At 48.8% G+C, this 17,238-nt stretch overlaps 1 protein-coding gene across 1 annotated transcript; it reads right to left on the bottom strand.

Annotated features, from left to right (window-relative positions):
- Positions 1–13,292: 13,292 nt before the first annotated feature.
- Positions 13,293–14,548, bottom strand: CLDN2 (claudin 2). The gene has a single exon (XM_090060401.1). The coding sequence runs from the start codon at positions 14,406–14,408 to the stop codon at positions 13,578–13,580; it is 831 nt and encodes a 276-aa protein (XP_089916527.1). The 5' UTR covers positions 14,409–14,548; the 3' UTR covers positions 13,293–13,577.
- Positions 14,549–17,238: the final 2,690 nt, after the last annotated feature.

The raw sequence follows: 17,238 nt of genomic DNA on the forward strand, positions 1-17,238 counted from the left end.
GGTGCCTTGTGTTTGGCCGATTCCCTTTCCTGGAGCACACCCACTAGCCTGGGGCTAGTGCCACCACCACCCAGGGTCTGGCCTGATCTTGGCACTGTGCCCCCTGGGGCTAACATTGTATTTACTGTACTCTAGTTGCATTCCCCTCCTGACTCCCATCCCTCTCATGTTAGTCCCTCGCTCGGGCACTCTGTATTTCACTTACGGCTTTGTCATCTTTTGGTTCATGATTCTTAACGTTCTAATATTATAAAAGCTTAAGTCTGTCTGTCCTTCCCTAATGCTTTATTTGCACTCTGACTGGCTGACGGAAACAGCCAATCGGCGTGTTCCAAGCGTGGGGGAGCGCCGCCATGATTCTGAAGCCAGGCTGAGGACCAGACAGAGGGTGGGGGAGCCGGGCTCCCTCACCCCACTCCCTGCAAGAGGCAGAACAGTGGCAGCACGGGGCGTTAGGTGGCAGCACTCCAACCCAGCTCTTGCTCCACCCCCCGCTTGTGAAGGGCTCACCATTGATCTGAGCCTTCAAGAGGCTGAAAAGTGATTGAACTGATGTTATATCCAGATTTGTTCACTGTTGTCATTCCCCGGGCTTGGAATTGAATCAGCTTTTAATGTTTCTTTTTTTGTTATTTATTTGAAAGGATTACTTCCAGAGATCCTTGCTAGCTGTGCCCCTGTTATTCTATAGCTGCCAGTGCTTTTGCCACACTTTCTGTGCTCTGATTTCACCAGTGGAAAAATTAACAAAGGTTGCTGTAGTTAAATAAGATCCATGAATGATCTTAGATAACTAATTTTAGTACTATGCTTTGGAATCTGAAAACAGCTTTCCAGATAACTGAGCAGTCTTGCTGCTTCTGTAGAAACATCAAGGTCTCTTAATCAGTTTCTTTGCTTTGCATATAACAAAATCCTTTCCTATGCAGATTTATCCATCAGAGAAGCTAAATTCCTTTTTGCAACCTTCCTTCTGCAATAAAATATCTTTGCCTTCATTCTAGTGAACTTTCATAGCTCTGGTACCACAAATAGAAATTAGCTCTATTTGGGACATTTTTCCCAAATCACAGCCATAAGTTGTATTTTTTCTGCCCAAAACAGCTTCTTTAACCATTAGCCATAGCATCTTTCTAAAATGTCACTGTTCCTATTTGTTGTATATTAAATGAGCAGATACTTTCTTAGAGTGGAGCACTGAGGAAATAAGATCCACTGATGTTTTGTCTTTTTGGGTCCTTAGCTGTCTTGATGCTAGATTTTTTTCTTTTATTTTTCTTTGTTCCTGAAATGAGGCACTTCTTTATTGCAGCCTTGAAAGCTTAGCCAGTGTCTAAATCTATTTGCACTGTATTATAATAATATGGTGGTGTCAAAGATCTGGCCCATGGGGCCCTTATTATCCAGCCTGTGATGTTGCTGTGGATCTCAGACTGCAGCATGGGCCAGACTGGCCAAGCATTACTCATTCAGCCTGCAAACCAGTTCTGTGCTACTGGTCTAGCTTAATGAGTTTGACACCCTTGCCATAGTTTAAAAAGTTTCCTCTTGCTAGATCTCTACTTGTTTCCTTTCTTCACTGAGTTGTATCTGGAGAAAGGCCCTGATCACTGGGGTACCTGGTAATGAAATGCAGGAAACAAAGATCCTCACTTCCTAAGTTTTATTTTCTCTGCGAAGTTCCTTCAATTGTGTCCAATGGATTTAAAGCAACATATTTTTTGTATCCGTGTCTGTCTGATTTAATCCTATGGTGTTTTTGCTCTGAGTACCTTTGAACCCTAATCTTATTTGTCTCTGGCTTTTGGAACAAACACTTGCTTATATTAGAAATGTTCTTGTTTTGTGAGGTATAAATAAAACCAAAGAATAGCTTTTGCTAGTGAAAAAGTGAACCTTTTAGACTCTAGTTCCTTTGCTATAGATATTTTCTTTTTTGTGAGCCTGAAAGCTCACCTGACTTAGTGTCACTTTCTCAAATAACGATCTTGTTCCAGTAATATCTCCTGATTTTTAAAGGAAACAATTTCAAGTCCTAAGTCAAATCTGCCAAGTCAATTCCAAATCCATGTGAACCATTCAAGAACCATATATGGCCCTCCTACTGGCCTAGGGCTTCAGATGCTTCCAAATCCTTTGGCAGGCATCCTACCTGCAGTTTTACCACTAGTTTCAGTGAGTGCTGGATGAATCCTGATCTATACTGTATCTCTGTTAGGTGAAGTGGACTCAACTCCTCTTGGTTAGTGTGGCTATATACTGAAGTGACTATGTAAAAATGATCTCTTCACACTTGACTGGCTTGCTCTGGGTTTTGGTCCAGTCTAATACTTGGCTGACTATTTTCATTAGCAACAGACAGCTAATAAAATGGTGGCAATTGGCTGGATTTGCTTCTGGCTCATACCCCAGCAGTCTTGTTAACTTGGTTTCAATTGCAGATTCTATTTCTGATGACTCATGAGTCGCAAAGACCACATGGGTGCCATTGTGATGCTGCCCATTAAGGGGAGAGCATACAGGCTGATTCTTTCACTTTTGTGGAAGGGACATTATTCAAAGCAAAGGAACTACTAATTTATAAACTCTGGGGTGTTTACTTTCTGGCCTGTGGGAATGTGCTTGAGCCAGTTGGCAATTTAATATGTCTTAATAGTCTCACTGTAGCAGCAGTTTTTCACAGGCTGTGAATTCTCTACTGCTGACCTCAGGTGTCCTCTCCAGTAGCTCAAAGACTTGGGACTGTCTTCCATCTGCAAGTTATTTGTCTGTGACTCTGAGTTTCAGGCTTCTTTCCCTAGCAAAGCAAGGAAATGATTCTTCTAGGAATTGCTTGGCTCTTAAAGTGTGTCCCTGCATGATGTTAAAAAAACAAAAGCAGATTATATCTGCAATCTCTTATCTACCAGGCTTCCTATGGGTGTGTGCAACCCATATCTCCTCTATCTGGACTCCTCTCTGTTTAACAATGGTGGGAACTAGTCTTACCAAAATCAACAGTCTGCATTGGCATTATCTGCCTCTTGCAGAGATTGCTATCTACAAATAACATTACAATAAAGATGTGTTGGGGGAAGCAGCCTATATAATAGTTGGAACGGTAGGGCTGATCAGAGTCTAATTGCCTGTCTTTCGTATGTGCCTTTGAAAATTTAGTATCTACTGTGCACCACTGAGATGAACTTGAGGCATCCTGTGGAGAAGAGGGGACAATCTGGAGGCAAAGAGCAACACTATCTTTACAGTTAAGCTATGGAAGAATGACTCAAAGGGCATCAATATATTAAACTTGGACCTAGAGAAATTTAGGGCTTCAATCTAGTTTACTACTTTTTCTATCCACGTCACTTAGTTTGTGGGCTTTTGAATGAAGTAACTTCCTCAATTCCCTTAACTCCAGTGTCTGTCAGTGCTCTTCTCCCCCCATTAAAAAGCAGGGGAAACTTAAAAACTAGCCCTCTCAAAATATGTCTGGGGGCATGGGACTTTTCACTGCTCAGGTGATCAATAGCAGCTATTTCTTTTATGTTCCATGCATGTTCAGCAGGTACTCAAGGATAGTGAGTGCTTCTGGGAAAGGTATTTGAAAACTTGGCCCATGATACAAAAGAGGATGATTCTTCCATTGTCCAAGTGGGACAATGCTGCTATATTCTTCAGTGCTATCTTAAAAAGGCCACTATCCTTTCTACCACCTGGAAATGGCTGCTTTGGCTGTCACCCTTGCTCCCTGGGGACCAGAGTTGGCTTTATATCTCCTCTCCAGCGAAGAATCCTGTCTCTGAAGGATAATGGAAGGATCCAGTCTCTAAAAGATGAATCTCCTTTATTGCTGGCAGCTTGGAAAGTGGGAGCGAGGCATAGTATGAAACTGGAACACCTGGCCACTCTTATCCCTTAGTTATAGGGAGTTTTAGTTCAGTTTATTTCATGCCAAGGAGTCTCCCACCTCATCCTCATTAAAAAACTAGGCGACTGTGGCATTGATGCCTACACAGTCAGATGGATTGCAGATTGGCTCTAGGGTCGTACTCAGAGGGTGGTGGTGGACGGGTCATATTCGACCTGGGGGGAAGTGGGCAGCAGTGTCCCCCAGGGCTCGGTCCTTGGGCCCACACTGTTCAATCTCTTCATCAGCGATTTGGACAATGGGGTGAAATGCAGCCTGTTTAAATTCGCTGATGATACCAAAATTTGGGGTGAGGTGAGCACGCTAGTAGGGAGGGAAAGACTGCAGCAAGACCTGGATAGGTTACAGGAGTGGGCTGACATAAACAGGATGCATTTCAATACTGACAAGTGCAGGGTGCTGCACTTGGGCAGTAGTAACCAGCAGCACACTTATAAGATGGGAAACTCCCTTCTTGAGAGCACGGAGGCAGAAAGGGATCTTGGAGTCATTACTGACTCCAAGATGAACATGGGCCGACAATGCGAGGTCACGGTTGGCAGGGCTAACTGGACCTTGTCGTGCATCCACAGGTGCATCTCAGGTAGGGCCAGGGAGGTGATCCTCCCCAACCCCCCCATGTGACGCTGGTCAGGCCACAGCTGGAGTACTGCGTCCAGTTCTGTGCACCCCATTTCAGGAGGGATGTGGACAACATTGAAAGGGTCCAGAGGAGGGCCACCCGCATGATCTGGGGACTACAGGGCAGACCCTACATTAAAAGACTGCAGGACCTAAACCTGTTCAGCCTTCACACGAGAAGGCTGAGGGGGGACCTGGTGACTGTCTATAAACTCACTTAGGGGGATCAGAAGGGTTTAGGGGAGACACTGTTTCCCCTAGTGCTCCTTGGCATGACAAGGAACAATGGACACAAATTATTAGAGAGTAGGTTGAGACATCTGCAAGAACTACTTCCCAGTTAGGGTGGCTAGGAGCTGGAACCAGCTTCCTAGGGAAGTGGTGCTGGCTCCTACCCTGGGGATCTTTAAGAAGAGGCTTGATGACTACCTGGCTGGACTCATTTGAGTCCAGTCTTTTCCTCCACCCAGGCAGGGGGTCGGACTTGAAGATCTACAAGGTCCTTCTGGCCCAACTTCTATGATTCTGTGATTCAGAGGGGACTCTGGGGTGTAAAAGTGGAACATTTCCCCCTTTGGTATGGGTAACAAATAACACCTGGAAGCCAAGATATAACTGGGTGTCAAACAGCCTATGGGCTAGATTGGGCCCATAGAGCCACTTCATTTGGCTTGTAGAGCTCCTAAAACAGCTGACAATTCAGGAGTGAGGCAAGCAAAGTCAGGGACCACTGCTGAAATCCAGGGTATAGAGCCCTTTAGGGGATGTGTCATTGCAGTGCATTGCAAGGCCCAAGAGATGACTGCATTAACCAGTGTGGCACCCTGACCCTGCTGCTCACCTTGCTGCCTCTGACAGGTCCAAATTCAGACAAGGAGGAGACCCTGGATCTGGAAATGGGCGGAGGGTGTTACATAAGTGAAGCAACAGGCCAAGACAGTGGTCTCTGCAGAAGCATAACAGATAAGGCCATAGCCTCGGACTTGGCTGGCAGTTCCTACCTGCTGGCTCTGTTTATGGTCTCTCTATTGCTTTTGAAGATAAGAGCGTATTAATATTTTATTGCCCCTCGCCTGTTCTGAGACACTCTTCAGAGCAACAAGGTGATCAAAGATAATTGTTCTAGTGGCTTTCCTTGCGACAGCCAAATTAGTCATCAAAGTAAGGCCACAGCTCAGCGGAGAAGCAAAGGGGTGGCTGGAGGACTCCCTGCCTCAGAAAGGAAAGGTTGGGGGAAGGCAGACCAGATCCTCATCATCAAAGCTGAGCATGTGAATTTGTCTCTGAAGCACAGCAGGAGGAAGCCCCTCTTAATGTGCTTACTCCCTGAGCCACTTTAGGCCCTGGTGCCTCTGTGGTCTGTTTTTTCATTTGACTGGCCTCATCCCCATTGCACCTTCCCTCCTTAACAGAGGGAGAGGAGAGGAGATGGGCTGCTCCATGTACTGTGCGGGAAGGGAAGCTATCAACCCACGGCGCACCTTGCAGCTCCTGTTAACGCTGAGGAAACAAAAGGAACTGGGGCAACACAGATCTCAATGCCTCTGCCTTCAGGTCCAGTGTCTAGCCCTAGCCTCAGTTACCTGCTTACCTGTGCTGATTCAAGTAGGCAAGGATACTGTGTTGTGTGGGCTTGCAGATCACCAGGCTTACATGCACAGCTGCATGCATCCGACACTGTGATGGCTCTACCCTTGTCTGGAGCAGCAGCCTAACACACATAGCACTAATCCCATTGGGCTGCTGAGCATGTGCCCCTGGAGGTGGAACCAGTGCGTGTCTTCCATATCACTGGGCTGTGCTGAGCTGGCATGGTGCCCAATGACCTGATTAGCCTAATGGCAATGTACCTCATGGAAAGCTCTTGGAAAGATCACAACTAGATTTACTTATTAAGCACATTTTCCCCCTTTCCTTGTCCTTTATCTGAGTTTAAAAGAAAGATAACTCCTTTCAGGTTTCTCATATAGCCAGAAGAGTGTTGTTTCACAGGGTCCCATTGAGTATCTTGAAAACCCCTGTGCCTTTTCTTTTCTTTGTTGCTTGGCACCACTTAATTAAGTCAAATTGGACCTGGCCTGCTTGCTAGGAGAGCCTTCTTTAAGGTTACACAGGCTTCAAACACTGTCTATTTTGTAACCCCCAAACCCCTTAACTTTGTCCCATGCCCTTCCAAGTGATGTACCCAAATCTGAGTTCTCCTGAGACCCAGTCTCCTTCTGTCTGGTACTTTGACTATCAACCCTATGTACTTTCCACCACCCTTTTAGTCTGGCCTGTAAGCTGGGAGGTTCTTAGCCCTGCGTTTGGGAGGGGGAAGGGGGTAGTACTGAATTAAAGACAACATTCAGCTTCTATTGTTAGCTTCAACTTTGGAAAATGTTGCTAAAAATGACCAATGCCCAGAATTTTAAATAACTCTTCTTAATTAATTGGGTCTTTCTTCTTAAATATCTAGGATGCCATAAACCTTCCCTAGGTGCCTATAATGTCTTCGGGAAAAGAAAAAGCTCAAATAGATAAGACCTGAATTTCTGATGTAGAAAATCCCCTTTATTTCAAGTATTTTTCAAATCCCTTTCATCTACTATCTGCAAAGTAGCAAACATTTTAAATGAAGCAGCTTAATTAAATGAATGCAATTTGACCATGCATCCTTTCCTGGCTTTAAAAAAGGTCTTTCTCTGCTCCAGACCTGTATAAAGACCATGGCCCATGGTGTATAGGTGGCCCTTGATTGAGCTCTCTGTGCTATTGCTACCTGTTGCAGTGAGTCTGCCTTGGTCCTGTGCTCCCTGCTTGGTTTAGGCCTCGACTTGAATTATCTGCCGTGCTTCTGGCTGACCGGGTAGGGTTTGGCTAACGGATTAGTCCCCACAAACTCCTTGCCCATTCATCACTTGTCCTGTCACTGCCACCCGAGCCATAGCAGTGTTCATCCAGAGGATGGCAGAAATTGTGAGGCTTGGGGTTTTGTTCTTGCTGGGTCTGGTCGCAAGATGGTGAGTGTCTTTCACTTTGAAATAAGCTGCAGCCAGCCCTAGTTAATCTGTTATCACCTGGAATGGGTCCCCAGGGTGGCGCCTTTCATGGCACCAAGGAGAGAAAGCATGAGTCATGTTATTATCAGGAGCATTAGTGTGGCAGGTAAACATGATTTCACTTGTGCAAGGTTAACGATAGAAATAGTGACGTCTGAGCGAGGAACCCATTGCCCTTCTCTTGTTCTGCTAATCTAAATTGCTTTATGAGAGGCTAAGAGGTGACAAGCCTTCCAACTGAACCTGAAGCCCCCAGTTCCCATAAAGGAATCTGCACACCAGCTAGCATCAGCTTCCTCCAACCTCTCCCTGATGTGTCTCAAAGCAACACCCTCTCTGATCCTCCCTGTACAAGGGGGCAACATCAGTGTCCTGACTGTGCCAGGCAGGATGACAGACTTCTTTTGTAGTAGCTCTGTCAGAGACTGGCAAGACTTCAGCAGTATGTTTACATTTGTGAGGCAGGAGCATGGCCTGCTCAGTGCTTGATGCTTCCTGAAGACCCTGCCAGTGCTGGGCTTGCTGTTATTGGCCTATTTCACTATTGCAAGGTGCTTAGTGCTTATTTTATTGTTGCATTTGCATGTCCCAGCATTGTCCTGCTGAGCTCCTATCTCACAGCTTCTGCATAGTGTTTTGACCACGTGGCATCCTGGAATCTTGCCCAGGGTTTACAGCAGGTAATGCTGGCTGGACAGATCTTTTCCAATCATACAGTGCTTCTTGAGAATTTCAGGCTTGGCCCATCTTTTGTATCCATACAAAGAACCCTGGGGAGCGTTCCCCCAAAGAAAAAATGATGCCCCAGAATAGCAAAGAGCATGGTGATCAGGGGATGCAGCATCACATATAGGACCAGGACCAGGACCCGGACCTGGCTGATCCTTCAAGTATCTCCAGAGTCAAACTGTCCAGCCCTTGCTCCCACAGAGCTCATTTGGTCTCTTCCAGTGATTTAAACTAGAAGGGTGAGCTCTTGTCTGCCCCCGGGTGGGCTGATGATTGTGAACATGGTGTCATGTCACACAAGCTGCCTCCAACCCTGATTCTTAGAGCAGGTCCCTGCTCAGTCCCATTCTGTCCTGCTAAGGCTGAGATATCCACTAAGTTACTCACAGCAGACACTTGGACCTGCATCTCCCTAGCCACAGCTGGGCTAATGGCAATTATGGAGCACTGTGGCCATCTCTCTTCCTCCGCTGCCCTGAGCCCCCCCGGAGGGTTTCCAGCACAGATTCATGCCAACCCACTGGTGCTTTGCAATGTGAAAAATTGTAAAATAGTTTCAATAGAAATTCCCAGTCAGCTTGGAAGAAGAATGCTGCAACAGCGACCTCATCACAGCTGCTCCCTGAGTGTCATTTATCCTTGGGCATCTTCCACCTTAGGGACTGGCTGCTTCTTTAGAAGGAGCTCTTTGCAGCCAGTCCTGCTGCTGCCATGAAACAGGTCCAGCCAGGACCCATGCTGCCAGGCCTAATCATTTTATTCCTCACTTTTTGATTGATGTCTCTAATAAAAGCCAGCAGAGTCAGCACATGCACGTCAGCAAGATCCTTCATCTCTGACCTCCTGTGGATGGCTGTGTCCCTCAACAGCTTGCAATGTGGAGGCACTCTCATCCTGTTTCCTAGGACCCAGAGCAATGACACCATGGTGCCACATTGGGACAGCAAAAGAAAGCAACCCCTGTAATACAGAGCATGCTGCAGGGCAGGAGGTGTGTGAGGAGAACATTTAATCACTGACCGTGATCAGGTTGTGAATGCCCAAGATGGAGGGTTGTGGTGTCAAGGCTGGAGCACAGGATTGGGAGCCAGAGACTGGAGTTTCAAACAAGGCCCAGGGGCATCTTGCTGGCTCTGAGGATGATGGAATTAAGTATTGTTTTTTCATGTATGAAATGGGAAAAAGAAAGGTCACCTCCCAGGCACCTGCACTGAGGTTTTAAGATGACAGGTGTAGGGTAATGAGATCATGGCCCATGTCTGTGCCCCACCCCCCCCCGGTGGAGGGATTGGGATCCTCCCAGGCCTGGGAGTACAGAAATGCCAGGAATGAAAAGCAGTGCTGTGATGTTTAACCACATTCAGGAACCCCTACTCCATTGGCCTGGGCCATGGTGACTGGGCATCACAGCTGATCTTTCAGGTGCTTCCAGGGCCAAGCCATCCAGTCCTCACTGTCATAGAGATTGTTTGATCTCTTTTCCAGCCATTTAAATTAAACGGGAGGCTGATGACTGTGCGTGGTACTGCATGGGCAACAGAGGCTCCTTCTAATCCTGATCCTCAGCGCAGCACTCTGCTCAGCCCTGTTCTGTCCTGGTAGGGAAGCGACAGCCAGCAAGGGAGCAGGCCAAGTAGGGACAGCCCTAAGACACTGAAAGGCCCCTGTTGCACTAGCAGCCATGGCATTGGTAGGGGTCTGATAGGAACCTTTGCTCTGGGCCTCCCAGAGTTAACCCCCACCCTGGGACTGTGATTATGTAATATCACCTGTCTGCTGAGGGCTATGCCTATGGCTTTGCTACCCTGAGATTCTCTCTCATCAAGGAGCTGTCTTGGAACCAATGCACTGAGCCTGCTGTAAACCTGTGTCCTATGCACACCTGCAACATTTGCCATTGAAGGATTGAGAGTAGTTGGCAAATATCAGTGCATTTAAGCATTGCAGCTTCCCTATGAGGAATGAGACTATCCCTGTACTATAGGTGGGAAAACTGAGGTGTGGAAAAAAGAGGAACTGGCTTAGACCATGTGGTGCATTAAATCAGCTCTGGGTTTGGAACCCAGTTGTTCTGACTCCCAGCCCCTGGCCTGGATGCTCAACCAGACTTTCAGGGGCTGGTGACTTGGCGTGGTTCCCCCTTGTTCCAGCTGGGGAAGGAGGAAGTGCTGAAATGAGCACAGTGAAATGCTGCGACGCAGAACACCCAAAGACTTGTCACTTGAGACAGAAGGAAAAAATACATCAGGCCTCTGCTTCGTCCCATCCATGCAAGGAGTCCCCACAGGGCTGTGCCATGTCTTGAGTACAGTACCTCAGCATGGAAAGGCTCCAGCCAAAATTCAAACCTCATTGCACAATGGCGGCACATGGCAAGAGACCGTTCCCATCTGGAGAAGGTTAGTCTGCAAGAACCAAGGAGAAGGTCATTCCAGGAGAGCAGGGCTTGTCCAAGCCAGAGAGCAGAGGGGTCACTCCTTCAGCAAAGGAGGCGAGCTGGGCCCCTTAAGCTATGGGGAGAGCACCCAAGGCTGCTCACAGTGTGTACTGCTCTCTCCCTGATACCAGAGCATCTTGGGCTGCAGATTGCTGCAGGGGTCTGTCAGCCTGCTTGTTCTCTCCCACCTATCTCCTCCCCATTGCTGCAAGTTGCTCCAGTGTGGGAGAAACAGGCTTAGGGAGCAGCACTGTGATTGACAATGGCACAGAACAAGCCACAGGCCAGAGTGGGTGACACAAACCAGCATAACAGGTGCCTATGCGAGTAGGTGCAACGTCACAGTGTGGAGAGAGAGACTGAAACATCTGAGACACCTAGAGCTTGGCACAGCCAGGTAATTGCTATCCCACTCTGAAGAAGGGCCTCTGTGGTTGAGCTGGGATAGGAGAGTCAGGCCTTGCTCTAGGACATCCCAGGAGGAGGAGGATGCAGCAGGAATTGCTTTGGGGATGGAGCCAGTGGCCAATTGAGTTTATCTCAGTGGGCAGGGCTGGTGTGTCAGCTGGTCTTTCTGGGAATGTCTCCTCCAGCCCCCTGAGAGGGAATCTTTTTACCATGCTCACTATGAGGGTGGGCACCTTTGTCACCTCAGCTCTGTCTGATTTGGCTTCCAGTAGGAGTTGGGGGAAGGTTTAGCTCCAAGCAAAGCAGGCCGCAGTTTGTGGTTCTGCCTCCCAATTAGGCTGCCGCTGGTGGACAGCCACCTCTCCCTGCAGCAGCAAGAGCCCATGGGGGAACCTCTCATTGTGAGAGCCTCTTTGCCTCCACAGGACAATGAGAGCAGAAGGCAACTAACTCAGCTGCCACCATGTGAGGCCCAGGTCCTGGGCTGGAGAAGGCTGCACATGCTTTTTGTATCCAGTGGTCCCGGGAAACAGCCCAGGAAAAGTGATGTCAGAGTCGGAGCATGGAAGGTTCAAGGGGGCATTTCACTGTGTGAGGGAATCCAGGAGCACATCTCCAACTTAGCTTGGGGGACAGGGCATTTACTGCCATTGCATGCTGAAACAGCTTGGGGTCACACTGCCCTTTCAGCCTGCCTGGCTCAGCTGCTATGGCCCTCATCTCCACAAGGACTTGCTCAGTGTGGGATTATAGCTAACGGCTTCCAGTGCTGCTCAGGCCTGAAAGGGAGGCCTGTGATGCTAACCAGTCCATCCAGAAAGAGTCCCTGCAAGGCAAGGATGCCTCTGTCCCTACCGTTGTGCAGGGCTCTCTGTACCTGTGGGCTGAGGAATTGGGAGAATCTCTTGCTATGAAGGTAAGAATCCCAGGGACCTCAGTAATCACACCTGATGTCTGTAAACAGTCCATGTTACTCTAGGATCTCAGGGCACTTTGCATGAAAAGCATTAGCCTCGTTGTAGAGACAGTATAACTGAGGCACAGGAAGAAGTGATTGACTTGAGGTCATTCAAATAGGTCAGTGGCAGAGCTGTGCTCAGGCTCTGCTGCTCCTAGCTGTCAGGCCCATATCCTGCCCACTGGACCCTGCTGCCTTCTGGTGCTCCTGTACATCTTCATCAGGAGACCTCTATGCACGTATACATTTGTCCCTGCAGCCAGCTCTGGCTCCACCCACACCAGCACAGGCTTCAGCTTGGGTGAGCTTCCCAAGGAAGCAGCTAGGATATGGGTACAGGCAACTGAGCAGCCTAGATGAAAGCTTAATGCAGGCTTGTTTGTCTGGCTCTGGTCACTCTGGCCTGAGGATCCTAGGGGAGGATTACAGTGTGTTGCTCTTGAATCAGGAGCATAGTGGTTTGAGTGGGACCAGGATTAGTCTGTGATTGAACTGCCATCGTTCTCTTAGGAATTTTTGTTCTCTATCCATCAGGAAGGGGACCTGGAGTCCCCACCCTGTAAGGATTTGGCTCTCAAAGCTAGGCATTTCAATGCAGCAGGGTCTCACAGTGGGTTCCCCATCCTTTTGAAATATGACTGTGAGCCTGCCCTAGGGCTTGGCAGCTGACAGGCAGGTGTAAGGGGCACAGGATGGCCCAGGGTGGGCTTAGGTACTTTCTTCTGTGGAAAGGCCTTTCACTGTGGGAAGAAAACTTAGGCACAGCACAACAGTGAATTCTCAGATTTATTGCAATGCCAGTCAGACCACCGTGACACTGCAAGTGCTTCACCCTGTGTCCCAGTAAGTGAGCCCCACCATCCCCACCCTGCTCAAATGCTCCTCCAGCCTCTGCTCTTTCACAACTGCCACAGTCCTCCTCCAGTCTCAGGAGGTTGGAAACACCCTCCCGTGTCCTGTTTCCAGTACTCTCCGTTCAGTGAACTCTCACAGCAGCTGGGATTGCCCTACCAGCTGCCAGAGTCAGTTCCCTGCCAGGTCTGTCCTCCATGATGTTGGCTGGCTTGGTGGAGCTGGCCATCCTGGAGGCTTCTCTTCCTAGTAGCAAGGCTCAGGAGGCAGAGTGGGGTTCCCAAGGGAGATTAGTCTCCTGAGGCTGTTGGGTTTGGGTTGTACTCACCGCTGGCAGCTCAAGGAAACCCATCTCATGCAACAGGGCTATGTGGGCCCAAGCCAGACTAGTCTGTGTGTGGGACCAATGACTGGTCTCCCAAGAAGCCGCAAGTCCCATGCAGGAGCCTCAGAGAACATCAGGATTTAAATGAGACGGTGTCCATGAGAAGCATGAGAGGCAAGGCATCCCCGTGCTTGCCACAGTTCAGTCCAGGTAGCCCCCAAAGCAGTAGAGGTCCTAGCCAGCTGCTAGGATAGCGCTGGACTTGATGCGGGGGAATTGACTGGGCCTTGCTGTACCTAGACATACCCTGTCAGGTTGTAGGAGTTGAACTCACTCTTATTAGTCTTTAGTGTGTGGCTGATGGAGGGTCGGTGGCTCTTTGGTGTATAGCTGATGGAGGGTCGGTGGCTCTTTGGTGTATAGCTGATGGAGGGCCGGGGGCTCTTTAGTGTATGGCTGATGGAGGGCCGGGGGCTCTTTAGTGTATGGCTGATGGAGGGCCGGGGGCTCTTGGCAGCTAGGGCTCTGGATTGGTAGATGCTTTGAAAGTCCAGTTGCTGGTTCCGGGGTGGGCAGGAGGCGCAGAGTATGAAGCCACCAATGAGGGAGAACAAGGCAGACATGATGCCCAGGTACAATGCCTCCCCGATCTCATACTTCATGCTGTCAGGGATCAGGGGATTGTAGAAATCACGCAGCACCACATGGATATTCCACACAATGGGGATGAAACACAGTAGTCCCCCCAGGACAAAGATTACCCCACCTATCACTGCCACCCTGTCCTTAGCTGGGGAGCCCTGAGCAAAGATGGTGCATCTCATCCCTACCACACTGATGATGCAGGCCAGGGTAGAAACAGCAGCAGAGGTCGCCATCATAGCCTGGGCAGCCCGGAGATCAGAAGGCAGATCCAGTAGGGAGTTGTAGATATCACATTGGGTGATACCAGTGCTTTGGATGGCGCACTCCATCCAAAGCCCCCTGGTGAAGCCCACCGCTGTCACGATGCTAGAGCCGATATAGGAGCTGTTCTTCCAGTTGGGCATGAGTGTGGCTGTCAAGGTGCCTATTGTCCCCAGTAACCCCAGGGTGTAACCCATGAGCTGCAGCCCAACCGAGACCATTTTCAGTTACTTGCTGCCTCGCTGTGTCTGAGTGCTTCTGCCTGGTATTGCTGGCTTCCTTTCTCTTCACATCAAGTGCCTTTCTTGTCTTTCTATCTTCCCATGTCATGGAGAGCAGCTCAGTGGTATGGACTTCTCTCTTGTCATCTGCGTCTGAGCTCCTCCTTGCCCCTTGTATGCTAGCATTGAGTGGGTGTGTGTGTGTGTGGGGGGGGGAACCGAAGGGGAGGAGAAAGTACCTGGAAGACAGAAAATAATCCATATCGGATTAAATATTGACCAGAGACTCTTGAGAAAAGCCAAATGCCCTTTCACCTTTGCAATCTTTCTATATGGGCTTTAAAGAAAACACCCACATCAAGAATTCTGTCAAGGGAGCCAAGATGTCATCTCCTCCATTGTGGCAAGGACACAGAGCAACACACACACATCTTGGAAAGTGAGGATGAAGAGAAGATTCACCCTGTTTATCTCTGTTTACTTAGTGCCTGATTATTGCATCATCTCTGCACACTTGTTCACCCTGCTCTTTCCATCCTCCCTCAGGTGGGGTAGGAGGAGTTGCCTGTGGCTCACAATACCTCCTGCATGGATCCCAATCTCTACTTATCCTGTGCTTCAACATGATGCCTTCTAGGAGTCTCCTCTCACCATCATTAATGCTGTGCATCTGCATACAGTGATGATTATACCAAAGTGCTTGCCTAGTGAACAACTTGCTGACTATCTTTAGCCCAGGTCAGGCCAGGCCAGGCCAGTTTGTGTGAATACATGGAAGTGAGACTGCAATCCTCCTTGTGGGAAGTTCTTTCCTGGAGATTGGGTCCTGCAGGGAACAGCATGAATGAGAATGCTAGTATGCTGTCCCCATGAACCCTGCCATATCAGCTCAGTGGACATAATTACATGCTTGTCCCCTGATGCTGAAATATTCTATCGTCTAAGCTGAGAGGACATCTCAGGTTGCTGTGTTCATCTCAACCTGGGTTTTTTATGCTGCTCCCAACCCCAAGCTGCATTTCTGAGTCTTCACTGGTGCCTGTGGTTGCTCAGCCCTGCCTCTCAGCACTGCAGTGCTTGACAGAGGCAGGACTGATCCTGCACCAGCAGGTCCTTCTGCTTTATTTGTAGGAATGGACCCAGTATTTCATCTGCCCCTTGCTGAGGACAGGCACTCCTGCTGCTCCTGAGACATGGAGCAGAGCTGAGCGTGGGCTTCTGAGCTTTTGAAAATGTTTCCCTGACACTTCACCACCTGCCTGCCTCAGCGCAGGTGAGTTCTCTTGCATTCTCTCCTGTTCCATGTTATCAGATCCTGCCACACCTGGTGACTTCTGTAAAAGGCCTGGGGGAACCTCTTGCTGTTTAGCTTAGAGTCCAGAATGTGAGGCAGTCCCAAGGGAGAACATTTGGTTTCCTGGGAATGAATATGACCTCCCTACCTGAGAGACCACATGTCCCTGCTCAAAACTTACAGTCATCTGAGATGGCACAGATGGGATCTTTCCATGATGCCTTGCGGAAATTACTTCTCTCCTGTAAAAATCCGGTGGCTTCAGAGTAAGTCCATCTGCTAGGATAAGATTTCCTCAGTGGAACTGAAGCCATGTTTGGGAGTCAGAAAGCTCACTGCAACTATCAGTTCTTGGACCACAGCATGCTCCAGCCCCCTGCTACCAGGCCTTGGGCTTCAAGGGAAGGAAAGGGGCTGTGTTGAGAAATCCTTCCTGGCTGTTCCTTGGCAGTGGAGCAGACACATGGGAGAGAGATTAGACAGGCCTGAAAGGGAAAGATGTCATCTTGGAATTAACCATTGCAAAGCTATTCCTGCTTCACTGGTTAAATTCCAGTTTCAGTGGCAGGGCAGATACCAGTCACACATCAGGGGTTGCTGTAATGTCTATTGGCACCTGGGACTCTACGACTGACTGTTGAATGACTGAGGATCACTGACTGTACCAGATAGATAAGCTACCCTCAGGCTGGCACTTCCTGTTGTAGGTAGACCCTGGTTGCCAGGAGTGTGGGAGAGGGAGCGAAGTCAGTTGCGTGACTAAGGGAGGAAACAAAGAGCTGACCCCAGTTCTAGTCCAAACTCTGCCACAGAGTTGCTCTGTGACCTTGAGCAAGCCACATAGCCCAGAAATTAATAGATTAATTTTGGGATTAATAGAAAATTTGGGACACCTGGGGGTTCATTTCTGGAGGGACTTCATGATGTGACTCCCATGGATGGCAAAGGAGTCTCCAATGTGGCAGTTAGTGGACAGTGAGAATCTTGGTCATGATCTCTCTTTCTCCAACTGCTTCTATACCACAGACATAATGCTGCCTGCTCCCTTAGCACTGTACTTCATGTCAGTGCGAGCATACAGGACACTTCCTGTAACTGGCCAGGGAACAGGGTGAACCAAGGGTATGTTTACATGTGACTGCTGGCTCCCAGAGCACTAAGTGAACAGAGATCAACAGGGTGAATCTTCTCTTCATCCTCACTTTCCAAGGTGTGGGTGCATTGCTCTGTGTCCTTGCCACAATGGAGGAGATGACATCTTGGCTCCCTTGACAGAATTCTTGATGTGGGTGTTTTCTTTAAAGCCCATATAGAAAGATTGCAGAGGTGAAAGGGCACTTGGCTTTTCTCAATAGTAGTCTGGTGGGCTTTTGGAAGTTCAGCAGAGCAGAATTTGGGGTCCTGAGACCCCAATGAAAGTAACTATTGGCAGCATCCCCCTGGCTCTGTGCCACTGCCTGACCATAACTCTGTGTACTCACATGCCCCTGGTTCTGTGCCACTGCCCATTCAGACCTCTGCACTGCCACACACACC

The sequence above is a fragment of the Crocodylus siamensis genome, chromosome 8, assembly GCF_052110815.1.
Source record: "Crocodylus siamensis isolate JL-2025a chromosome 8, ASM5211081v1, whole genome shotgun sequence".
In the NCBI taxonomy this organism is placed as follows: domain Eukaryota; kingdom Metazoa; phylum Chordata; order Crocodylia; family Crocodylidae; genus Crocodylus; species Crocodylus siamensis.

What these genes read in the sequence shown, in the direction of transcription:
- CLDN2 (XM_090060401.1), bottom strand. Translation starts at nt 14,408, where the DNA reads ATGGTCTCGGTTGGGCTGCAGCTCATGGGTTACACCCTGGGGTTACTG.